Raw genomic sequence first — 20,317 nt, forward strand, 5'->3', positions numbered from 1 at the left:
AAACAAATAACATAACATACTCCTAAAGACATTCTATCAATCCATTCTATCAATCATAATTTAAAGTATATTTTTAAAAATACAACTACACAAAAAAATTAGAGAATCAAATTAAAATTTAAATTCAATTTTATTCTACTTCGAGGTGTTTTCTTCACCTATAAAAGCAAATATAGGGAAAAATAAATTATAGCAATATCACCTTACTGACACATTATCAAATACATTGAAAGTGGTCTTTGCTGAGACAAATTTTCCTGTATTTCACCACATTTAAGATACCTAATCTTACGTCTTTATAGGAAATCTTTACATTCATAGCTTTAATTTTGTGATCACAGAAATAATTTGGCTCATAATCATGCTACAAAGATTAGACTACAAATTACAGTGGCATAAAACAGATGTTTCTTTAAGTTGTTGAAATATTCAAATTACATGATGTATTTTCCATCTTCTTAAATGACAATAATCAACCTAATTTAAAATTCTTTAACCACACAAATCATATTCAAACATTTTACAACATTTTCTTCCCTATTTCATGATACATTTATTTAATTTGAAAATGAAGTAAAAGCACGCGCGCACGGGCGTGTGTGTGTGTGTGTGTGTGTGTGTGTGTGTGTGTGTGTGTGTGTGTGTGTGTGTGTAAGTAAACTTTTAACTCACAGGGATCATGTATCTTCATCTTTACCCAGGCTATTTTTCTCCCTGATGTTTGAGTTCCATTCTCCAACCAAGACCACAGTCTAGAGCAGTGGTGTTAAATTCAAACAGAAATGCAGGCCAAAAAACCATTAATATGATTCAGACCCACTCAAGAGCGTTTCAAGTCCAACGCTCCGCATGTTAGACACCTCTACTGTGGAACAAGCTAGGCCCATCACTAACCTTTAAGCTCCATCTCCATCCAGAAAATTTTTCACTCAGCAGTCTGAAACCACGTAGTCCCCAACCCCAGAATTGTATTCATATCATCACCACCATAACCTCTGGACTTCCCTATTATTCTCTTCACCCTCTCAATGACTACCCAAACCTAAATATCCTTTCCTGGTCACTGTTCCCCTATCTCCTGTCTCCCAGGGTTTAGTACAATTTTTGGCATTCATTCATGAACACATATATGTGGAAACTATGTGGGGTGAAGGAGACAGCAAGGCTAGTAACTGAATATAAATGTTGGACTTGGATTAGGAAGGCCTAAGTTGCATCTTGCTCAGATCCTATGTGACTCTAAGTAAATCACTTAACCTCTCAACCTGTTTCCTCAACTGTAAAATGGAGTCAATAATAAGCAGGGTAATAATCCTGACAGGGTAGTTGGAAGTAAATGAGATTTTGTAAAGTGCTTTGCAAACCTCAAAACCCTATACAACTGTTAGCTATTATTACACTGAACAGACTTTTAAGAGGATGAAAGGGGCCTTGGGTATTCAAATCCAAACAGCCTCATTTTACAGATAATAAAATGAAATTCATTTTACAGATAATAAATATAAAGTTCTACACAATAGTCAGTTGGCAAACATAATTTACAAGTTAGTGGCAAAGCTTTGAACAGAACTAGTTCTTCTGCTGCTACCCTTTCTTCCCCAATATAAATGCTAACTTAATATTAATAAATAAATAAAATTTTTTTAAAAACCACTGGATCTAAAAATCTGGATAAGCCAGTTCTAAAAAAATACACTAACAAAAGGTTAGTACTAAAAGATAATATTTTTCCAAATATCAATTGATGTCTTTGACATAAATTAACAATGAATTTTAAATCATTGAGTATTTTTAAATGAACTAGTTGAAGGTTGTTTTGTACTTTTTAAAAATAACATAATAAATCTTGTTACTTACCACTGATGTTGAGATCATAATCTCCAGCTGTAATCACATTAGCCACTAATCCTTCTGCAGGCTGGCTGATAGATACCACATCACTCAAATGCTTCCGAATGGCTCCAGGAAGGGGCGGCTGGGTGACAATGTTGCTTACTGATATTTTCAAGTTTTTAATTATGTGAAGCTGATTATTAGGATCTCTCATATGAACTATATAAGAAAGAAATAAAAAGTGCTTTAAAAGTGCTATGCAATGTTTTTATTTAAAATTAAGTTAAAAACTATCTTTCACAAAGTAAAGTGCTCAAATCTAAAATATAAAATCTCCAAATAAGATCCTTTTAGAATTCTGAATACTTGCTAAACTAAAAGGTAGCCTGGTAAAAATGGAAGAAATTTAAATATTTTTGTATTTTAACTCTGTCAGAAGGGGAGGAGGAAGTGTTACTTATTATTTTGTTTTTTAAAGACTGGGTTTCCCTGTCTGTCCCAGTCTGAAAGGGGCCACTCACAGCCCCATAACACCTGAATAAAACTATTTCAGAGCAGAACAACCTGGTTCAATCAACCCTCACTCAGGGTTTCATCAGTGATGCTGAACAGTATGGCTAGATAGCCAACTGGCATACTGAAGCTGATAACTGAAGTTCATAACTCTTGAGCTCAAGAGATCCATGAGGCTCAATCTCCCTTGTAGATGGAATTATAGTAGTGTGCCAGAAAGTGTCTTAAATTTACAATCAGGAAAAAAGGCTCTATAGATTAGCTGGGGAACTGAGTGTGAGAACTCATTTCACTAAAACATCATAACCCACTTGGTAGATGAATTCTATTTTCTGCAGGACCTCAAATTTAAGTGACTTTCACAGAGTTCCACTGCTAGTGGCAGGATTTGCAACCTGCCCAACTCTATCCACTACATTTCTCTGCATATACATTTTCCAGATGCTCTTAAATTTTTCAGCTGAAGCACTTGTTCCTGCTATGTAATATAGAAACTTTGAGCTGTAAAAATATTTCACATTTGTAACATTTGTTTATTTGGTGATCATTAAAGACATACAAGTGTCCCTTTCTCATCCTTATGATAACTTTATTTTTAGGATTTTTAAAAAATATATTGAGCATTATTTTTTCTCATTCACCTCTCTCCACCCACCGAAAAGAAATATAAAATCTCTGTATCATATACGCATAGTCAAAAAAAAAAAAATCTTCTCTAGTTATATGCTTGGTACTAACACTACAACTTAATCCAAGTACCTATTAGTGGATAAAACTCATCCTAAAATATTTATTTGAATATAGGGGCCAAAGGGTATTTTCATTCCATTTATTCAACCTAGCTCAAAGAGCGAGCTTCAATTACCTATTACCTTTATGGAAAAAAAGAAGCTTCTCTGGTATTAAAGTCACAATTTGTTCTACAACCTATCATTCTAAATGGATTTCAAATGCAGCCAAGTTGGCCTACTTGCTTTTCCCAGTATAGAGCATTCATTCCATCTTCTGCCTGTCTTTGCAAAGGGTGTCCCACAGGATACTCCTCACCTCCATTTCCTGGAATCCCAAAGTTCCCCTTCAAGACTGGGCTTAAGGCCTACCCTTACTCATCATCCAAGACGTTGATACTTTTCCCTCAAAATCATGTATTTTTCATTTCATAAATATATACATGTGTTTCTTTCCCGACAGAGATTCTATCATTTTTTTTTTTGCACTCTCTCTACACAGGATCTAAAATAGGCCCTTATCTATCATATTATAAATGCATAACTGAATTATTAAATCACTTTAGAAAAACAAGAAAATTAAAGCAAAGAACTGTTAAAATGGTAAAAGTTATTTTAAATTAGACACAGCACAGAATTCTAAACTCTTAGATTGTAGCTTAAATACTGTCCAAAAGAATGAGTTCATAAAGATTCCTTCACTAAAAATGATATTTACATTTACCATTACTTGACTTTTTTTACGTTCTTCTCACATAAAAAAAGGTTTAAAACTGGATTTTTGAATACTGCAAATAATATTTTAGACCAGCATATGAAAACTTCTCTACTAAAAATAAACTTTATATTCACAAGAATGCAATAACCTACTTAAGAAAAAGGTGTGGCAAATAGAATACATTATTTATCTATAAGCTGCAATATATTTTCAAAGGCTAAGGTTTGGCAACCCTTAGAGAAAACCTTTTAAGCCACATATTACTAGCACAATTAATAAAAATGAAATACTACTAATAATTCCCAGACTTCAGAAAACCTAAAGGTACTAAATGTCATGGGTAGAGCATATTTTCCAAGTCTAATTATCTACCCTTCCTAAATTCATTCATTCAAAGAATCAAGTCAAGAAACATGTGTAACATGTACCTATTATGCAAAGGACTGTGGAGTAGTCATGGGCAAGAAAGACAAAAATTAGACAGATCTTAACCTCAAGGATCTCATATGCTAGCCAGGATATTACATATAGAGGTAAATAAATACAATATATTTTGAAGGCAGTGGATTTACAAAGCTAGAGATAAGAAAAAGCTTCACACCTGAAAATAAGCCTGTGAAGCAAGTCAAGGATTATGAAATGCAAAGATGAGGGTATACCTCAGTGGCCAAGGAAACAGACAGCTTGTACAAATAACAAAAAGACAGGAAATGGAATACCAAATTCAGGGAACAGCTAGGAATATAATTTGGCTGGAATAGCATACACCAATGAAAATAATGTCAAATAAGGTTAGAGAAGCCAATAGGATCATAGATTTAAAAGTAAAAAGGACCTCCAAGGTCATCTAATCAATGCCATCATTTTCATATGAGGAAACTGAGCCCTAGGAGTCAGCTATGTCCAAGGTCAGATTCCCAGGAAGCCTAGAGCCAGAATTCAAACTTCAGTCTTCTGAAACAAAATCCAGAACCCTATACAAAAGGTCTAGGTGAAATGAGGGGTAATGGCAATGAATGGAAAAAAATGGGAGAAATGAGAGATATTATACCAGGTAAAATCTACATGGCTTGGCAAAGAACTGGATTTAAGAGAAGTGTAAAGGATACCAAAAAGCCAAGAACTATTTCCTGGTCTGTTTGTTTAATGGACCTCTTATTTCAATAGTGCAGGAAACTCTTGATAGGAAATTCTCTCCAACAACATAGATCTACAACTGGATGTACAATTTTAGAGTGTTGCCTATGGCACAGAGACATTAAGTAACTTGTGCAACATCACACAACTACTATTTTAGAGAGAGGACCTGAACCCAGGTCCTGTGACTCTACTATAGCAAAATGCCTGTCTTAGGATGATTATAAGATTATAAAGCTGGATTAGTAAGGGTAATGTCATGTGCTCAACAGCAATACAAAAGTTTGAAGGAACAGACTTGAAAATGGGGAGATGAAGGGAAAAGGATAGAATGAAGACATTTTTATTCATAGCTTTGCGTCCTCACCTTTTTAAAAACTCAATTCAACAAGCATTTACTAAGCACCTACTATGTTCAAGGCATTGGGATTTAAAGACAAAAATGAAAACAGTCTCTACCCTCAGGAGCTTAAAATCCAATTGGACTAAAATAACTTCCCATAATTTGGTCTCATCCAATTCTCTGTTTTCTCCTATTCTCTCAACATACGTACTGTTCAGAAGGAAACAAGCTAGTCTCTTCATGGTCCTGAACACACAAAAGCCATGCTTACTCCAGACTTCCTATCTTTGCCCATGACGTTTCACGTTTTGAAAGCCTTCACTCCCTTCAACTCTTCTCTATGTCTAAAAACAATATCCATTCTCCAAGGTCTATATCAAATCCCATATTCTTCACAAAGCCTTTTCTGACTCCTAAAGTCCTTGCTTTTCTCTTCCTTCTCAGATAATCTAATAATAATAATCACAACAACTAAGACTGATGTAGTATATCAGGGTTTACAAAGTACACTCCTCCCAAGAACACCAGGAGAGCTAAGGATAACACCTGCACAAAGAGACTTGGAGCTCAGAAAGCCTGATTTACTAATAGTCATCCAAGGGTCAGGAACCTGCAGCCTCAAAGCCACAGGTGGCCTTCTAGGCATGCAGGCGTGGCTTTCTGCAAAGTTTTACAGTTCAAGGGGATTTGTTCTGTGAAGTTTGGATTCAGTCAAAGAGCCGCACTCGGAGACCTAGAGGCCATAGGTTCCCCACCCCTGGTTATGGGGGTCATTAAATGTCAAAACCACTTCCTTAGTTTTAAGCCACATTGTCTCCTAATTCCTATCCTATACTGATGCAAAACAGTTGGTGAGTTTTGATTATATTAGAATGTGAAATTACACCGAACTTTAAAAACCATCTTGTTTCTACAGATGAAAAAATTAAGACCTAAACATTCAGTCACACAGGTAATTAGTAAAACTAGTACTCAAACTCATATCCCTCAACTTCAAATCCCATGTTCTTTTCATTACAGCATGCTGAATGATCTCCAAACCACAGTCTTGTCTAATTAAAGAGACAAATCTATAAAATAATATATAAAAACAATCAAATAAACCCAAGTAATAAACAACTGCTAAACAAATTACAACAAATCACAGGATAATAGATTTAGCACTAGAAAAGGACCTTAAAGGTCTTCTATTCAAATCTCTCACTTAAATAAAAAAACCAGAAGCTCAGAAGTCAAGTCACTGGCTGGGAAAATGCCCAGAAAAGGGAAAAAAAATAAGACCATAGAAGGTTAGAAGGTTCTTGGTGAACAAATATCTCCTCCCTTCCTTTCTAATGAGGAAGAACAATGCTTACCATCAGGGAAAGACACAGAAGTCAAGGCTTCCGTATCCCAAACATCCAAAAGAAATATTCCATGGGCTCAGGCCATGGAAGAGCTCAAAAGGGATTTTGAAAATCAAGTTAGAGAAGTGGAGGAAAAACTGGGAAGAGAAATGAGACAGATGCAAGAAAAGCATGAAAAGCAGATCAACACCTTGCTAAAGGAGACCCAAAAAAATGCTGAAGAAAATAACACCTTGAAAAATAGGCTAACTCAATTGGCAAAAGAGGTTCAAAAAGCCAATGAGGAGAAGAATGATTTCAAAAGCAGAATAAGCCAAATGGAAAAGGAGATTCAAAAGCTCACTGAAGAAAATAGTTCTTTCAAAACTAGAATGGAACAGATGGAGGCTAATGACTTTATGAGAAACCAAGAAATCACAAAACAAAACCAAAAGAATGAAAAAACAGAAGATGTGAAATATCTCATTGGAAAAACAACTGACCTGGAAAATAGGTCCAGGAGAGACAATTTAAAAAGTATGGGACTACCTGAAAGCCATGATCAAAAAAAGAGCCTAGACATCATCTTTCATGAAATTATCAACGAAAACTGCCCTGAGATTCTAGAACCAGAGGGCAAAATAAGTATTCAAGGAATCCACAGAACACCGCATGAAAGAGATCCAAAAAAGAGAAACTCCTAGGAATATTGTGGCCAAATTCCAGAGTTCCCTGGTCAAGGAGAAAATATTGCAAGCAGCTAGAAAGAAACAATTCAAGTATTGTGGAAATACAATCAGGATAACATGAGATCTAGCAGCTTCTACATTAAGGGATCAAAGGGCATGGAATAGGATATTCCAGAAGTCAAAGGAACTAGGACTAAAACCAAGAATCACCTACCCAGCAAAACTGAGTATAATACTTCAGGGGAAAAAATGGTCTTTCAATGAAATTGAGGACTTTCAAGCATTCTTGATGAAAAGACCAGAGCTGAAAAGAAAATTTGACTTTCAAACACAAGAATGAAGAGAAGCATGAAAAGGTAAACAGCAAAGAGAAGTCATAAAGGACTTACTAAAGTTGAACTGTTTACATTCCTACATGGAAAGACAATATTTGTAACTCTTGAAACTTTTAAGTATCTGGGTAGTGGGTGGGATTACACACACACAAACACACACACACAGAGCACAGAGTGAATTGAATAGGATGGGATCAAATCTTTAAAAAAATGAAATTAAGCAGTGAGAGAGAAATATATTGGGAGGAGAAAGGGAAAAATGGAATGGGGCAAATTATCTCTCATAAAAGAGGCAAGCATAAGACTTTTTAGTGGAGGGAAAAAGAGGGGAGGTGACAGAAAAACATGAAGTTTACTCTCATCACATTCCACTAAAGGAAGGAATAAAATGCACACTCATTTTGGTATGAAAACCTATCTTACAATACAGGAAAGTGGGGAAGAAGGGGTTAAGCAGGGTGGGGAGGATGATGGAAGGGAGGGCAATGGGAGGAGGGAGCAATCTGAAGTCAACACTTGGGGAGGGACAGGATCCAAAGAGAGAATAGAAGCAATGGGGGGCAGGATAGGATGGAGGGAAATATAGTTAGTCTTACACAACATGACTATTATGGAAGTCATTTGCAAAACTGCACAGATATGGCCTATATTGAATTGCTTGCCTTCCAAAGGGAATGGATGGGGAGGGAGGGATGAAGAGAAGTTGGAACTCAAAGTTTTAGGAACAACTGTTGAGTATTGTTCTTGCATACAACTAGGAAATAAGAAATACAGGTAATGGGGTATAGAAAGTTACCTGGCCCTACAGGACAAAAGAGAAGATGGGGACAAGGGAAGGGAGGGATGATAGAAGAGAGGGCAGACTGGTGATAGGGGCAATTAGAATGCTCGGTGTTCTGGGGTGGGGGGAAGGGACAAATGGGGAGAAAATCTGGAACCCAAAATTTTGTGAAAATGAATGTTAAAGTTAAATAAATTAATTAATTTAAAAATAAAAAAACCTTACATATGTGTATATATATCACACTTAAGTTTCCAATTCACTTTACATATATCATCACATTTGATCCTTAAAATATTCCTTCAAGATTAGAGCTCTTATCTTGATTTTCAGTCAACATTTATTAAGGACCTATTGTATGCCATGACTGTGGTAAGCATGGAGGATACAAAGAAAAACAGAAGACAGTCCCTAATCTGAAGAAGCTCACAATTTAATGGGGAGATAACAAGCTTTAACTATATACAAATAAAGCAGTTAACAGAACACACTGGAGAGAAGCAATGGAGAGAAAGCACTGGAATTAAGAGGGATCAGAAGAGGTCTCCTGCAAAAGGTGAGATTCTATTTAGCTGCAAGTCAGGGAAGCCAGAAACAGGGAGAATTCCAAACACGGGGGTATTCCAGTGAAAATGCGTTAAGTTAGATTATTTTGTGAAAAAAAAAAAACGGCGAGGCCAGAATCACTGGATTGTAGAATACAGTATGTGATAAAGAGTAGGTGTAAGACTGGAAAGTTGGGAGGGGCCAAGTAATGAAGGGCTATGAATTCCAAAAAGATTTTATATTTGATTCAGACAACCACTGGAGTTTGTTAAATGGAAGGAAACAGAAGGGAGGGACATAACATGGCTGGACCCTGCACTTCAGGAAAATCAATTTGACAACTAAGTGAAAGACGAACTGAAGTGAGAAACACTTGAGGCAGGGAGACCAACCATCAGGCAGTGGACCAAGTGAGAGACCAAGTGGCCAAAGTAGTGGCAATACCAGGAGTGAAGAAGGCATATCTGAGTGAGGTTAGAAAGGTAAAATCAACAGACAGGGGTGTGAGAAAGACTGAGGAGTCCAAGATAACAACTAGGTTGTGAGCCTGGGTGGCTGAGTGGTTGGCAGTAACCTTGACAGTAACAAAGAAGAAGAAGGGAGGATTTGGGGGAAAAAATAATAAGTTCAGTTTAAGATGTCAATGGGGCATCTAGTTCAAGGTGTTTTATAGGGAAATGCAAGTCAGGAGGTTAGAAAAGAGTTTTAAAGCTGCATAAGGAGATTTGAGAATCATCATCATCAAAGAGATGATAACTAAATCCGTGGCAGCGGATGAGATCACCAAGTGAAATCAAGAGAACCCAGGACAGATCCTTGGGGACATCCACTGTCAGCTGGCGTAACCTGGATTAAGATCCAGCAAAGAATACTGAGAAGGACAAGCAGAACTACTTGAGAGTAGGGTCAAGAAGGCTGTGAATTGAGAAAAGGCAACTGGTAATTAAGACTTGGCAATTAAAAAGTCACTATGGAGAGAGAACAGGTGCAACTGAAAGGTAAAATAGGAAGCCAGATTGTAGAGAGTTAAGGAGTTTTTGAAAGAGGAGAAAGTGCAAGCCCCTATTATTGACAGCCTTCTTAAGGAATTTGGTAAGAAAAGAAGATGGCAGCTAGGTGGCACAGTGGATAGAGTATTGGGCCTGCAGTCCGGAAGCCCTGCCTGAGTTCTGCTTCAGCCATTGAGTACCTGACACTTAATAACTGTGTGATCCTGGGCAAATCATTTAACCCTGTTTGCCTTAGTTTTCTCATCTGTAAAATAAACTGGAGAAGGAAATGGCAAACCACTGCAGTATCTTTGCCAAGAAAACCCCAAATGGAGTCACAAAGAGTCAGACATGACTGAAAATGGCTGCACAACAACATATAGGTTGATAACTAAAAGTGATGGATAGATCAAGGTGAGGGTTTTGAGAGCTGGGGAGTCATGGGCATGTTTACAAGCAGTGGAGAAGCAGCCAGAATATAAGGTGAGATTAATATAATTAGTGAAAAGTGTGGGGATGGCAAAGGGAGTGATCTGTAAGACAGGATGTATGATGGAATAGGTTCACTTGTGCACATAAGAAGTATGACCTGGGAAGGAGAAAAGGCACTTTCTCAGGTAAGACAGGAGTGAAGGAGATAATGACAGAAGGCATCTTAGGGAGGTGAGATGAGATAGAGGGGAGAAAAGGTGGTTCTCAGTGAACAGCCTCAATTCTTTCAGTGAAATAAGAGACAAAGTTCTCGGTAGAGAAGGTGGAGCAAGTAAAAGGCACGCAAAGTTTGAGATATGAAGAAAAGAGCTGAAAAACTACTAGGGTTAGTGAGAAAGTGAGTTCATGAGAAGGTGTAAAAGAATTACCTTGGCAACAAAAGCCCAGTTGAGACTATGTAACTAATTTGTAGTGGACGCAAATTAGCAAGACTTCATAATTTTCTCTAGTTTCATTCAGTAGCACAGGCAGCCGATGTTGGGAGTAATCCAAGGATAAAGACTGGCAGGGCAAGACCAAAGTTAGTATACGGGGCAAAGGATTTGAACGAAGAGGATAACTTAAGAGTTGAACTGACTGACCAAAAGGTCAATATGAGGAACAGAGGAGCATATAGTTAATGCAGGGGTGAAAAAGTGAAAAAGAACTGAGAGGTTAAAGAATTGGAGGTCATGGAGGGTGAAAAACAAGTTCTGGGACTGCAAGGAAGGTGAGAAAAAAGGATAACAGATTGTGATAAGATAATGAAAATTAATTAAAGTTCAAGAGCGTAGAAGTGGTGTATTTGCAGGTGATATAATCAAAAGTATGCTCATCTCTGTGTAGAGCTAAGGTTGGAGTAAAGGAATAAATCACAGGAAATGACTAAGTCAAGAAATTGGAAGCTGGAGTTGGGGAAGAGAGAAAGACTGTAAACCAAGCACTGAAATCAGAGGAAAAAGGAAAAAAAAAAGTCATCAGAATTTTAATTTGTAGTAGATATGGAATGAATGAACCTTAAAAGATAAGAGGTTACTGAGTAAACCTTGGTAGTGATCCACTGAAGTGGCAACAGAGTAAAGAATATTCCAACTGCCCTGCCGTGACCAGTGAATCAAGGGGAATAAGTTAAAGTACAACTAGTATTGATAAGGGTGGCTGTCATTAGGAGGGAGTCAGATCTTAGTGGGGACCAGAAGAGGAAGGAATGGAAAAGGAAAAGATTGAAGATGGAAAGTAAGTTTGTTACCTATGGAGTAGGAACTCCAAAGAGCAGAGGAGTAGAGATGGGTAGCTTAAGAGTAGAGAATGGGTGAGAGGGGTACTGCACAGTGGGACTGGGTTGATAAGGATGGGAATAAAGAAGGAAAAAGTGGGGGATGCAGAAATGTGGGGTGAATAAGGAGAGAGGTGTGGGGGATAAGGGGTGTGTGTGTATGTGTTCAGATTCACTTGGATGAGTGTGGTACGACACTTAAAGGCGGATGTCTGTTATTCATTGAGGAATGAGTTTGCCTAAATTATCAACACCCCTAGGGATTTGGTTTAAGTATGGCACCCTCTCAGGGTATTAGGCAGCTTAAGAAGGGGAATAACAGAAGATCTGATAGAATAGCACTTTTCACTTCCTACAGGCAAGCCAGGCTGGGAGACCGGTAGAAGAAACACAACAGAATGACATTTCTCTCTCTCTAGTCAGGCAAAACCAGTCAGGCCGGGCCAAGAGATAGATAGATGGAAGAGAATGATAATTCTCTCATTACTCTGCATGCAGGAAAAGAACTGGCATGAAAAGGCCAGGGAAGGAAATGATAAGTGCAAGACAGAATGTCAGTGCAATGGAACGGCATATTTCCTTCCCTTCTCTGCAGTCAGAAAGCTGAAGCTAAGAGACATTATGTGACTTGATTAGGACTCTCCAGCATTAGAAGTCTGGGGCAAGATTTAAACTCCAGTCCTAGTGCTCCCTCCACTACGCTTTGCTTCCTGGGCAGCACTGGGATAAAATGCATACTGAGATGCAAAAAGGTAAAATAACTTGCACTGTGCCATGGAGTGGAAGAACGGAATCTGAACCCAGGTTCTTTAATTCCAAATCAAGTACTCCTGGATCTAGTAGGAGGGTCTAATACAGAGCTTTGGAATTTGCCTACAGTTAGGAGTTAGGATATGTATGATGAACCAAAGAAAATGGAAAAGAAAGTCAGAGAGGAAGATGGAGAATAAGGAAGAATACCATGATTGTCCTTCAGTTTCTACTTTATCTTAATAAATGAAATCTAAACAACAAAATTCCTGAATGGGTTTTGGATAAGATTTGTTTTTTTAGAGCTGAAAAAAGCCTTAAGAAACACTTTAGTCTAATTTCATTTTATAGATGAGGAAAAAGGACTGAAAGCTGAAATCATTTGTATAGTCCATTAGTTAATGAGTCTGACTCCTATTCCAGCTATCTTCCTACTAAACCACTCTCTCATTTTGTAGCACAAATAATAGTAATATCACATGACTAGAGGGAGAATCTCACCAATTTCAAATATAAGACTTCCTCACATTAGATAAGTAAGAAGATGAGTTAACTGGTTATGTTTTAGGCTACTTTTAAAGCTAAGTTGTTTTCAGGGTATTTTGTCTAACCTACTTGTACATTGCTAAAGAATCGTAAAAACTACTCCTAATGTCTTCAGACTTGCTTTCAAGATTTCATTCTGACAATTCCTAGCGGTATGACTGCAGGCAAGCCACTTAAACATATTTAAAATTAAATTTTATTTATTTTTGTTACATTTTAAATTCCAAACTGACTCCCTCCCTACCCCACACTAGAACAGGCCACCATTTGATGTGTGTGTGTGTGTGTGTGTGTGTGTGTGTGTGTGTGTGTGTAAAACCATACAATCCATACTTTTGTCAGTTCTTTCTCTGAAGGTGGATAGCATCTTCCTTCATATGTCCTTTATAACTGATCTGAACATGCATAATACTCAGAATAGCTCAGTTGTTCACAGTTATTCTTCAAACAACATTGCTGTTACTGTATACAACATTCTCTTGGTTCTGTTCATTTTACTCTTTATTACTTCATGCAAGTTTTTCCAAAAATCAACCAGCTCATCATTTCTTAAAGCACATTAGTATTCCATCATAATCATATACCACCATATATCCTATCAATTTCCAATACTTTGCCACCACAAAGAGAGCTGCTATAAACATTTTAGAATATATAGGTCTTTTTCCTTTATCACCTTGGGAAACAGATGTAATAGTGATATTGCTGGGCCAAAGGGTATATGCAGAGTTTTATAACTTTTGGGGCATAACTCCAGATTGTTCTCCAAAATGGTTTGATGAGTTCACAGTTCCACCAACAGTATATGAGTGTCCCAATTTTGCCACATCCCTCCAACATTTGTCATTTTCCCTATCATTTTAGCCAATCTGATGGGATGAGATGATTTTTCAAAGTAGTCTTAATATACATTTCTCTAGTCGATAATGATTTGGAACATTTTTTCGTATAACTATATATAGTTTTGATTTCTCATCAAAAAAACTCCGGTTCATAACTTTTGACCATTTATCAACTGAGAAAAGACTCATATTCTTATAAATTTTTTTCCTGACTTTTCTGCTTTCCTTCTAATATTGGCTATTTTTAATTTAATCAAATCAAAATTACCTATTTTCTATCTCAAAATGCTCTCTATCTCCTGTTTATTTATAAATTCTTCTCTTATCCATAAGGGTGATATGTTCCATGTTCTTCTAATTTACTCTTGTTAGCTCCCTTTATATCTAGGTCATATATCCGTTCTGACCTTATCTTGGTAAATGGTGTAAGATATTGGCCTCTACCTATCCTCTGCCAGCTGCTTTCCTTCCCAACAATTTTTACCAAATAGTGAATTCTTATCCCAAAAGCTTAGATCCTGCTCTCTCCTTAAAATTTTCAATTCTCCATCATGTCTTCACTCACCACTTCTCTGAGTACATGCTATAAAAAAGTAAAATGCCCATTTCTTGAGAGATGGGACTTTTTCTTTTTTGTATTCCTAGCACATCTTGTAGCATAGTATGTGCTTAATAAATATTTGGTGAATTGAATCTAAAACAGAAAAAAAAAAGAAAGAGAAGACATAAGAGGAAAAAAACCACCCTCTTAAGGCACTGTGACAGGGGGAAAAGCACTGACTCTGGAATCAAAGGACCTGGGTTTAAATCCCAAGTCTGATGTTTTATGACTTGTATACTTAGTCACTTAACCACCTATATAAAATGAGAAATTTGACTAGCTGGACTCTGAGGTTTTTTCCAGCTCTAAATCTATGACCTGATGATAAATACATAGGAGATGTCCAAAGTGTATGAGAAACATGAAAGAGGGATTAATCCTAGGAAGATTTCATGGAGGAGTTGATACCTTAACTGGATCCTGAAAGGAAGTAAGAGATTGCAAAAGCCATAATGGATAAGTTAGAAGAGAGAAGTCCATTCCAGGCATGAAGGACAGCATAGAAAAGCCATGGAAACTGTTAATGGTCCAGATTGGTCAAAGCTCAAAGTATATGCAATCATTCAAAACACTAGTGAGCTAAGGATGAAAAGGTAAGTTGAAGTTTGATTCTGGAGGGTGTTAGTTATATAGACAAGAGATACCTACTCCAAGTTTGTTGCATTTTTTATCACTTTAAGGTATGGATAAAACTTTGTTAAGGGTAGATTAGATAGGCAAGAGACTAAAAGCAGAAACAATTCGTTTTAGTGGAAAGAGCACTAAACTTGGTGACAAAGGACTTGGTTCAAATCTCCATTCTGTTACTTGTAGACTATTCAAACTGTAGTCAGTTCATCTTGGCAACTGACTGCACAATGACAGAAAAATGAAAAGTCAAAAAAGTCTTCAAAGTTTTAATTGTGGATGACTGATAAGTCAGTATGTACATTCAACAGAAAAAGAGAATTTAGGGGAGAGGCAGGTGAGGGAGAAAAAAATGATGTAGTGAGGCTTAGGAGTGTTTACTTTCAAATGATGTGTAAGGTCCCTCCCAGTTCTATGATCTTTAAGTTATAGTTGTATCACTCCCTTCAAACACTATTAAGTAGTTACATTATTCCTATTCCCAGGAGCTTACGAAGATGCCCTTACAAGTATCCATTTTTTGCAAGTCAGACATAGGTACTCAATCTATAATTTCATTAGTTAAGCAAATATCCAAATGAGGAAACTCCCTTTACCAATGCAGGGTGGCAATTTCTCTGCAAGTTATCATCTTAAATACTTGCCTAGAGCACTAAGAAATTAAATGACTTGCCCAAGGTCATATAGCCTTGTCAGTATGTGTCAATATGTTGCAGCAAAGCATTCAACTCTTTATTGTTCAAAACTGGCTCTCTTTATACTATGCTACCCTTCTTGTCAAGTTACCACTAGTAAAATGAAAGTTTTAAAATGACTTTTAGTGGGTTATTTTGTTTCCAATGCTTGCTATCACTCTCTATATGAATGTAGTATTTCATTAAGTTTGTAAATAAAAATGTATTTGAGTGCTTTCCTCACACCATCATGAATTATATAAACTTCAGTGATCATCCTCATTTTACTGCTTAGGGACTGAGGCTCAGATAATTTAAATGAGTTTCCCACGGTGACAAAGTTACTAAATGCTGATTCAAGAAGTCAAACTCAGTACTTCTAATTCTAAGATCAATACAGAGTAATCGAAATCTCACTGACTTTCTATTATACCCCATATTGAAAACAAAATGGGGGAATAATTGGGGAAAGGGAAGAAAAGCCTGAAAACAAACTAAAAAGGTACAACATAACTAAAATGAAAATACCTCAAAAACAACATCAGGAAAACAAAATATTAAGCATATACTATTTAAAGGGCACTTTAGTCTTGGTCAAACTATGTCTGAAGTACTGTGTCAACATTTTAGGAACATGTGTGTTCATCCTTCATTGCCAAAGAAGACCATGCCATCAGAGAAATGATGATATGACTGGCACTTGACTTTGTTTTGAGTAAGGGAGGACTGTGCAGGTCACCAGCCTCACTTCTCCACAGTCATCTGAATCCAGTGACCAGATATTCATCAGGATGACTGGAGATGACCCAGGATAAGGCAATTGGGGTTAAGTGACTTGCCCAAGGTCACACAGCTAACGAGTGTCAAGTGTCTGAGGTGAGATTTGAACTCAGGTCCTCCTTGAATCCTGCACTGGTGCTCTATCCACAGCACCACCTAGCTGCCCCTACATTTTAGGAATATTGATAAGCTGAACAGCATCCAGATGAAGGCAACCAGGATAATGAAATGCCTTCAGATCACATAATATGAGGACCAGCTGAATGAACTAGGATGTTTATACTGAAAAAGAGGGGACATGATATTTATGTCAAAGTATTTAAAGGGCTGACACATTTAAAATGGATAAGACTTGTCTTGCATAGCTCCAGAGAGAACTAGAAGCAATGGGTAAAGTTGCAATGAGGCAAATTTAGATTTGTAGTAAGGAAAAATTTATTAATTGCTTTTTCTTAATCTCCTTTGCAAGATCTTAATCTAGGTCATGCCAGCTAATAATTGGTGTCCCCAGGGATCTGTCTTGGGCCCTCTTCTCTCAATATACTATTTTACTTGGTGATCTCATCCGTTTCCATGGATTGATTTAGTTATCATCTTACTTTACTGATGATGATTCTTAAATCTACTTATCCAGCTTTAATCTCTTCTAACCTCCTGACTTGCAACTCCTTGTCTGTTAGACATCTTTAACTAGACGCTTCACAGACATCTTAAACTCAACAAGTCCAAATTAGATGTTATCTTCAACTCCTCAGTCTCTCTTACCACCACCCCCATCAATCTGTTGCCAAGGTCTGTTGAGTTTACCTTTGTAACATTTCTCAAAAATGCCTCCTTCTCTTCTCAAATATAAAATACTTTTTGGGGTTCAAAGGTCTTCATAACCTGCTCCCACCTTTCTAATCATTTTATATGTTATACCCTATCATGGACTCTAATCCAGAGACACTGGTCCTTACTGAGTTAGACCAACCATTGTTCTGGTTGATGATCCTAGAGGAAAAAACTCCATCTCCTGACACCAAGCATTTTTAGTGGCTGTCAACCCAATGATTAGAACATTCTCCCTCCTCATCTCTACCTTCTGGTTTCCTTCAAATTTCAGCTTCAAAACAAAAAGCCCTCTGATGATTATTTCCTATTTATCCCATCAATAGCTTGTCTGCACATAATTGTTTGCATGTGTGTGTGTGTCTGTACACATATACACAGAACAGGGCAATAGAGGCAGGGCTGAGCTCTGAAGGAAGCTAGGGATTCTATAAGGTATAGATGAAGGAGTGAAGGTCTTGTGTAAAAGGACAGGTACAAGTGATATAATGTCATATAAAAAGAATATCAAGTAGGTAACAGTTTGGAATACAGAGTGAATGAAAGCAAGTAACATGTAATAAACCAGGAAAGGCAGGCTAGAGTCAAATTATAAATGGCTTTAAAATATATACAATTTTGTATCAGATCCTAATGATAAGAGGGAGGCACTGCAACTTCTTGAACAGAAGGGTGACATAGTCAGATATGTGCTTTGGGTATACACAATTGACAAGTGAAGGCTTAACTGCAGAGGAGAGAAATAGGAGGCAAGGAGATTAATTAGAAGGCCTAGTAATTCAAGATGTAAAAGGGCTTGAACCAGGAGGATGTCTAAATGGTGAGAAGGTGATGGATGCAAGAGATATTGTGGAAATAAAATCAACAAGAATGGGCAACGGATTACGTGGTCTTGAGGGAAAAGGATGTCTCACTCTAAGGTTACAAACATGGATAAGTGACAGGATGGTGGTGCTCTCAAAAGAAATAGGAAGTCAGAAAGACAGTCATCAAGCAATAATATCTCCCAGTCACCATGCTAAACAACAAAGATACAAAGAAAGGCAAAGAATAGGTCTTGATCTCAAGGAGCCCACAGTCTAATGGCAGAGAAAACATACCAAGAGTCATATAAAAACAAGCTAAACAGAGGATGAACTGGAGGTAATCTCAGAGAAAAAGCACTAAAATTAAGGAATGACTAGGAAAGGCTTCTTACAGAAAGTAGAACTTGAATTGAGACTTGGAAGGAAGTCAGGGAAGCTAAGAGATAAAGATGAGGAATAAGAGAGCTCTAGGCATGAGGGACAGTCAGTGAAAATACACAGGGAAGGGAGATGAAGTATGCCAAGCACAGAACAGCTAAGAAGCCAGTGTCACTGGATCACAGAATCCACAGAAGACAGTAAGGTATAAGCTTTCCAGAGTTTTGAACACTAAACAGAGAATTTTATATTTGATCCTGGAGGTGACAGGAGTCACTGGAGTTTGTTAAATAGGGGGTGACATAGATCTGCTTCAGGAAGATCAATTTGACAGCTGAGTATAGAGCAGATTGAAGCTGAGATAAACTTAACGTAGGGAGCAGACAACTCCAATTTTAGGTATGAGGTAATGAAGACCTGCACTAGGATGGAGGAAGTGTCCGATGAGAAAAGAGAGTATACATGAAAGACACTACAAAGGTAGAAATGTAGGTAGAAAGGACAGGATTGGGCAACTGACTAGACATGGCATGGTGAGAGAGGTTGAAAATGATACATAGGTTTCTGGTTGGGTGACTTGGATGAAATGAGAGAGGTTAGGGCTGGACCAGTAGATTTGAGAGTCATCTCCACAGACATGACAATTGAGAAGAGGGTACTTTGTTTTGTTTGGCTGGGGGAGATGATGAGTTCTGTTTTAGACAGGTTGATTTTCAGATGCCTATGGAATGTCTAGTTAGAGATGTCCAATAGGCTGTTGGGGATGGATGTAAGACTGAAGAGAAACTAGAGCTGGATACACAGATCTAGAAAGCTATTGGCATAAAGGTGATAGCTCAATCTATGGGAGCTGATAAGATCACAAAGAAAGAGTGAGTAAAAAAGAAAAAGGGTCCAAGACTGAGCCCTGTGGATATGCTTTAGGAATAGGCCTGAACATGGGCAGTGGGACAGCAATGATGACCCAGCAACAGTGACTGAAAAGAAACAGGTCAGATAAATAGAAAGAACTAGGAAAAAACAGTACAAAGGTTCCAAGGACAATTACATAGAAAAATGCAGGAAAGGGTGGTCAACAGTGGCAAATACTGCAGAGGGTTCAAGAAGGATTAAGACTGAGAAAAGGATAACAGATATGATCATTAATAACCTTGAAAAGAGCACTTTCGGTGATGGTGAGGTCAAAAGCTAGACTGCAACTAAAAGAGCTTGAGAAGTAAGAGGAAGGACAGGACAGGAGAGGAGAGGAAAGGACAAAGACAGGACAGGAAAAAAGGAAAGGAGCCAACCAACATTGATGGCCTTTTCTAAGAGTTTATCGGTGATCTTTGACTAAGAAGTTTCAATCAAGTAGGAAAATAAAAAGAACTGCAATGATCTAAATATTAATTATTAAAGAATGGAAAGCACTACACATAGGCAATTTTTCAAAGAACATGACTGTGAACAGAAGAGAAAAGCAGTGGTTAGTGTAGACGGTTTGAAGGAAGGCTTTTTTTTTTTTTTTTAGAATGGGGAAGATCTAAACATGTTTGTGGCAGATGAAAAGGAACCAGTGGCAAAAAAGAAATTTGAAATCGAAGCTATCTGACAAAGAAGAGTTGGCTGTTGGTACAAAGTTCTAAAGACAATGAAAAGAATCAGAATAAGGGGCTCAGATAGTGAGATTAGCCTAATGAAAGACTAATGATACTTCATCTTCAGCAAAGAAAAATTATGATACTAAAAAGTTTTGAGTAGTGAAGAAGAGTTCCCATCAGATGGCCTCAAACTTCTTAGTGAAACAGGTCAAGTCATT

The 20,317-nt window shown here is 37.4% G+C and overlaps 1 protein-coding gene across 3 annotated transcripts in view; it reads right to left on the bottom strand.

Moving 5' to 3' along the window:
* Positions 1–20,317, bottom strand: part of TRAPPC8 (trafficking protein particle complex subunit 8) — a 137,985-nt gene that overhangs the window by 113,653 nt on the left and 4,015 nt on the right. For all 3 annotated transcript variants that reach the window (XM_072604480.1, XM_072604479.1, XM_072604482.1), the window contains exon 2: positions 1,858–2,052. In XM_072604480.1, coding sequence (XP_072460581.1) covers positions 1,858–2,052 — 195 coding nt within the window. The remainder of the gene's footprint in view (positions 1–1,857; positions 2,053–20,317) is intronic.

The sequence above is a fragment of the Notamacropus eugenii genome, chromosome 4 (genome assembly GCF_028372415.1).
Source record: "Notamacropus eugenii isolate mMacEug1 chromosome 4, mMacEug1.pri_v2, whole genome shotgun sequence".
NCBI lineage: Eukaryota > Metazoa > Chordata > Mammalia > Diprotodontia > Macropodidae > Notamacropus > Notamacropus eugenii.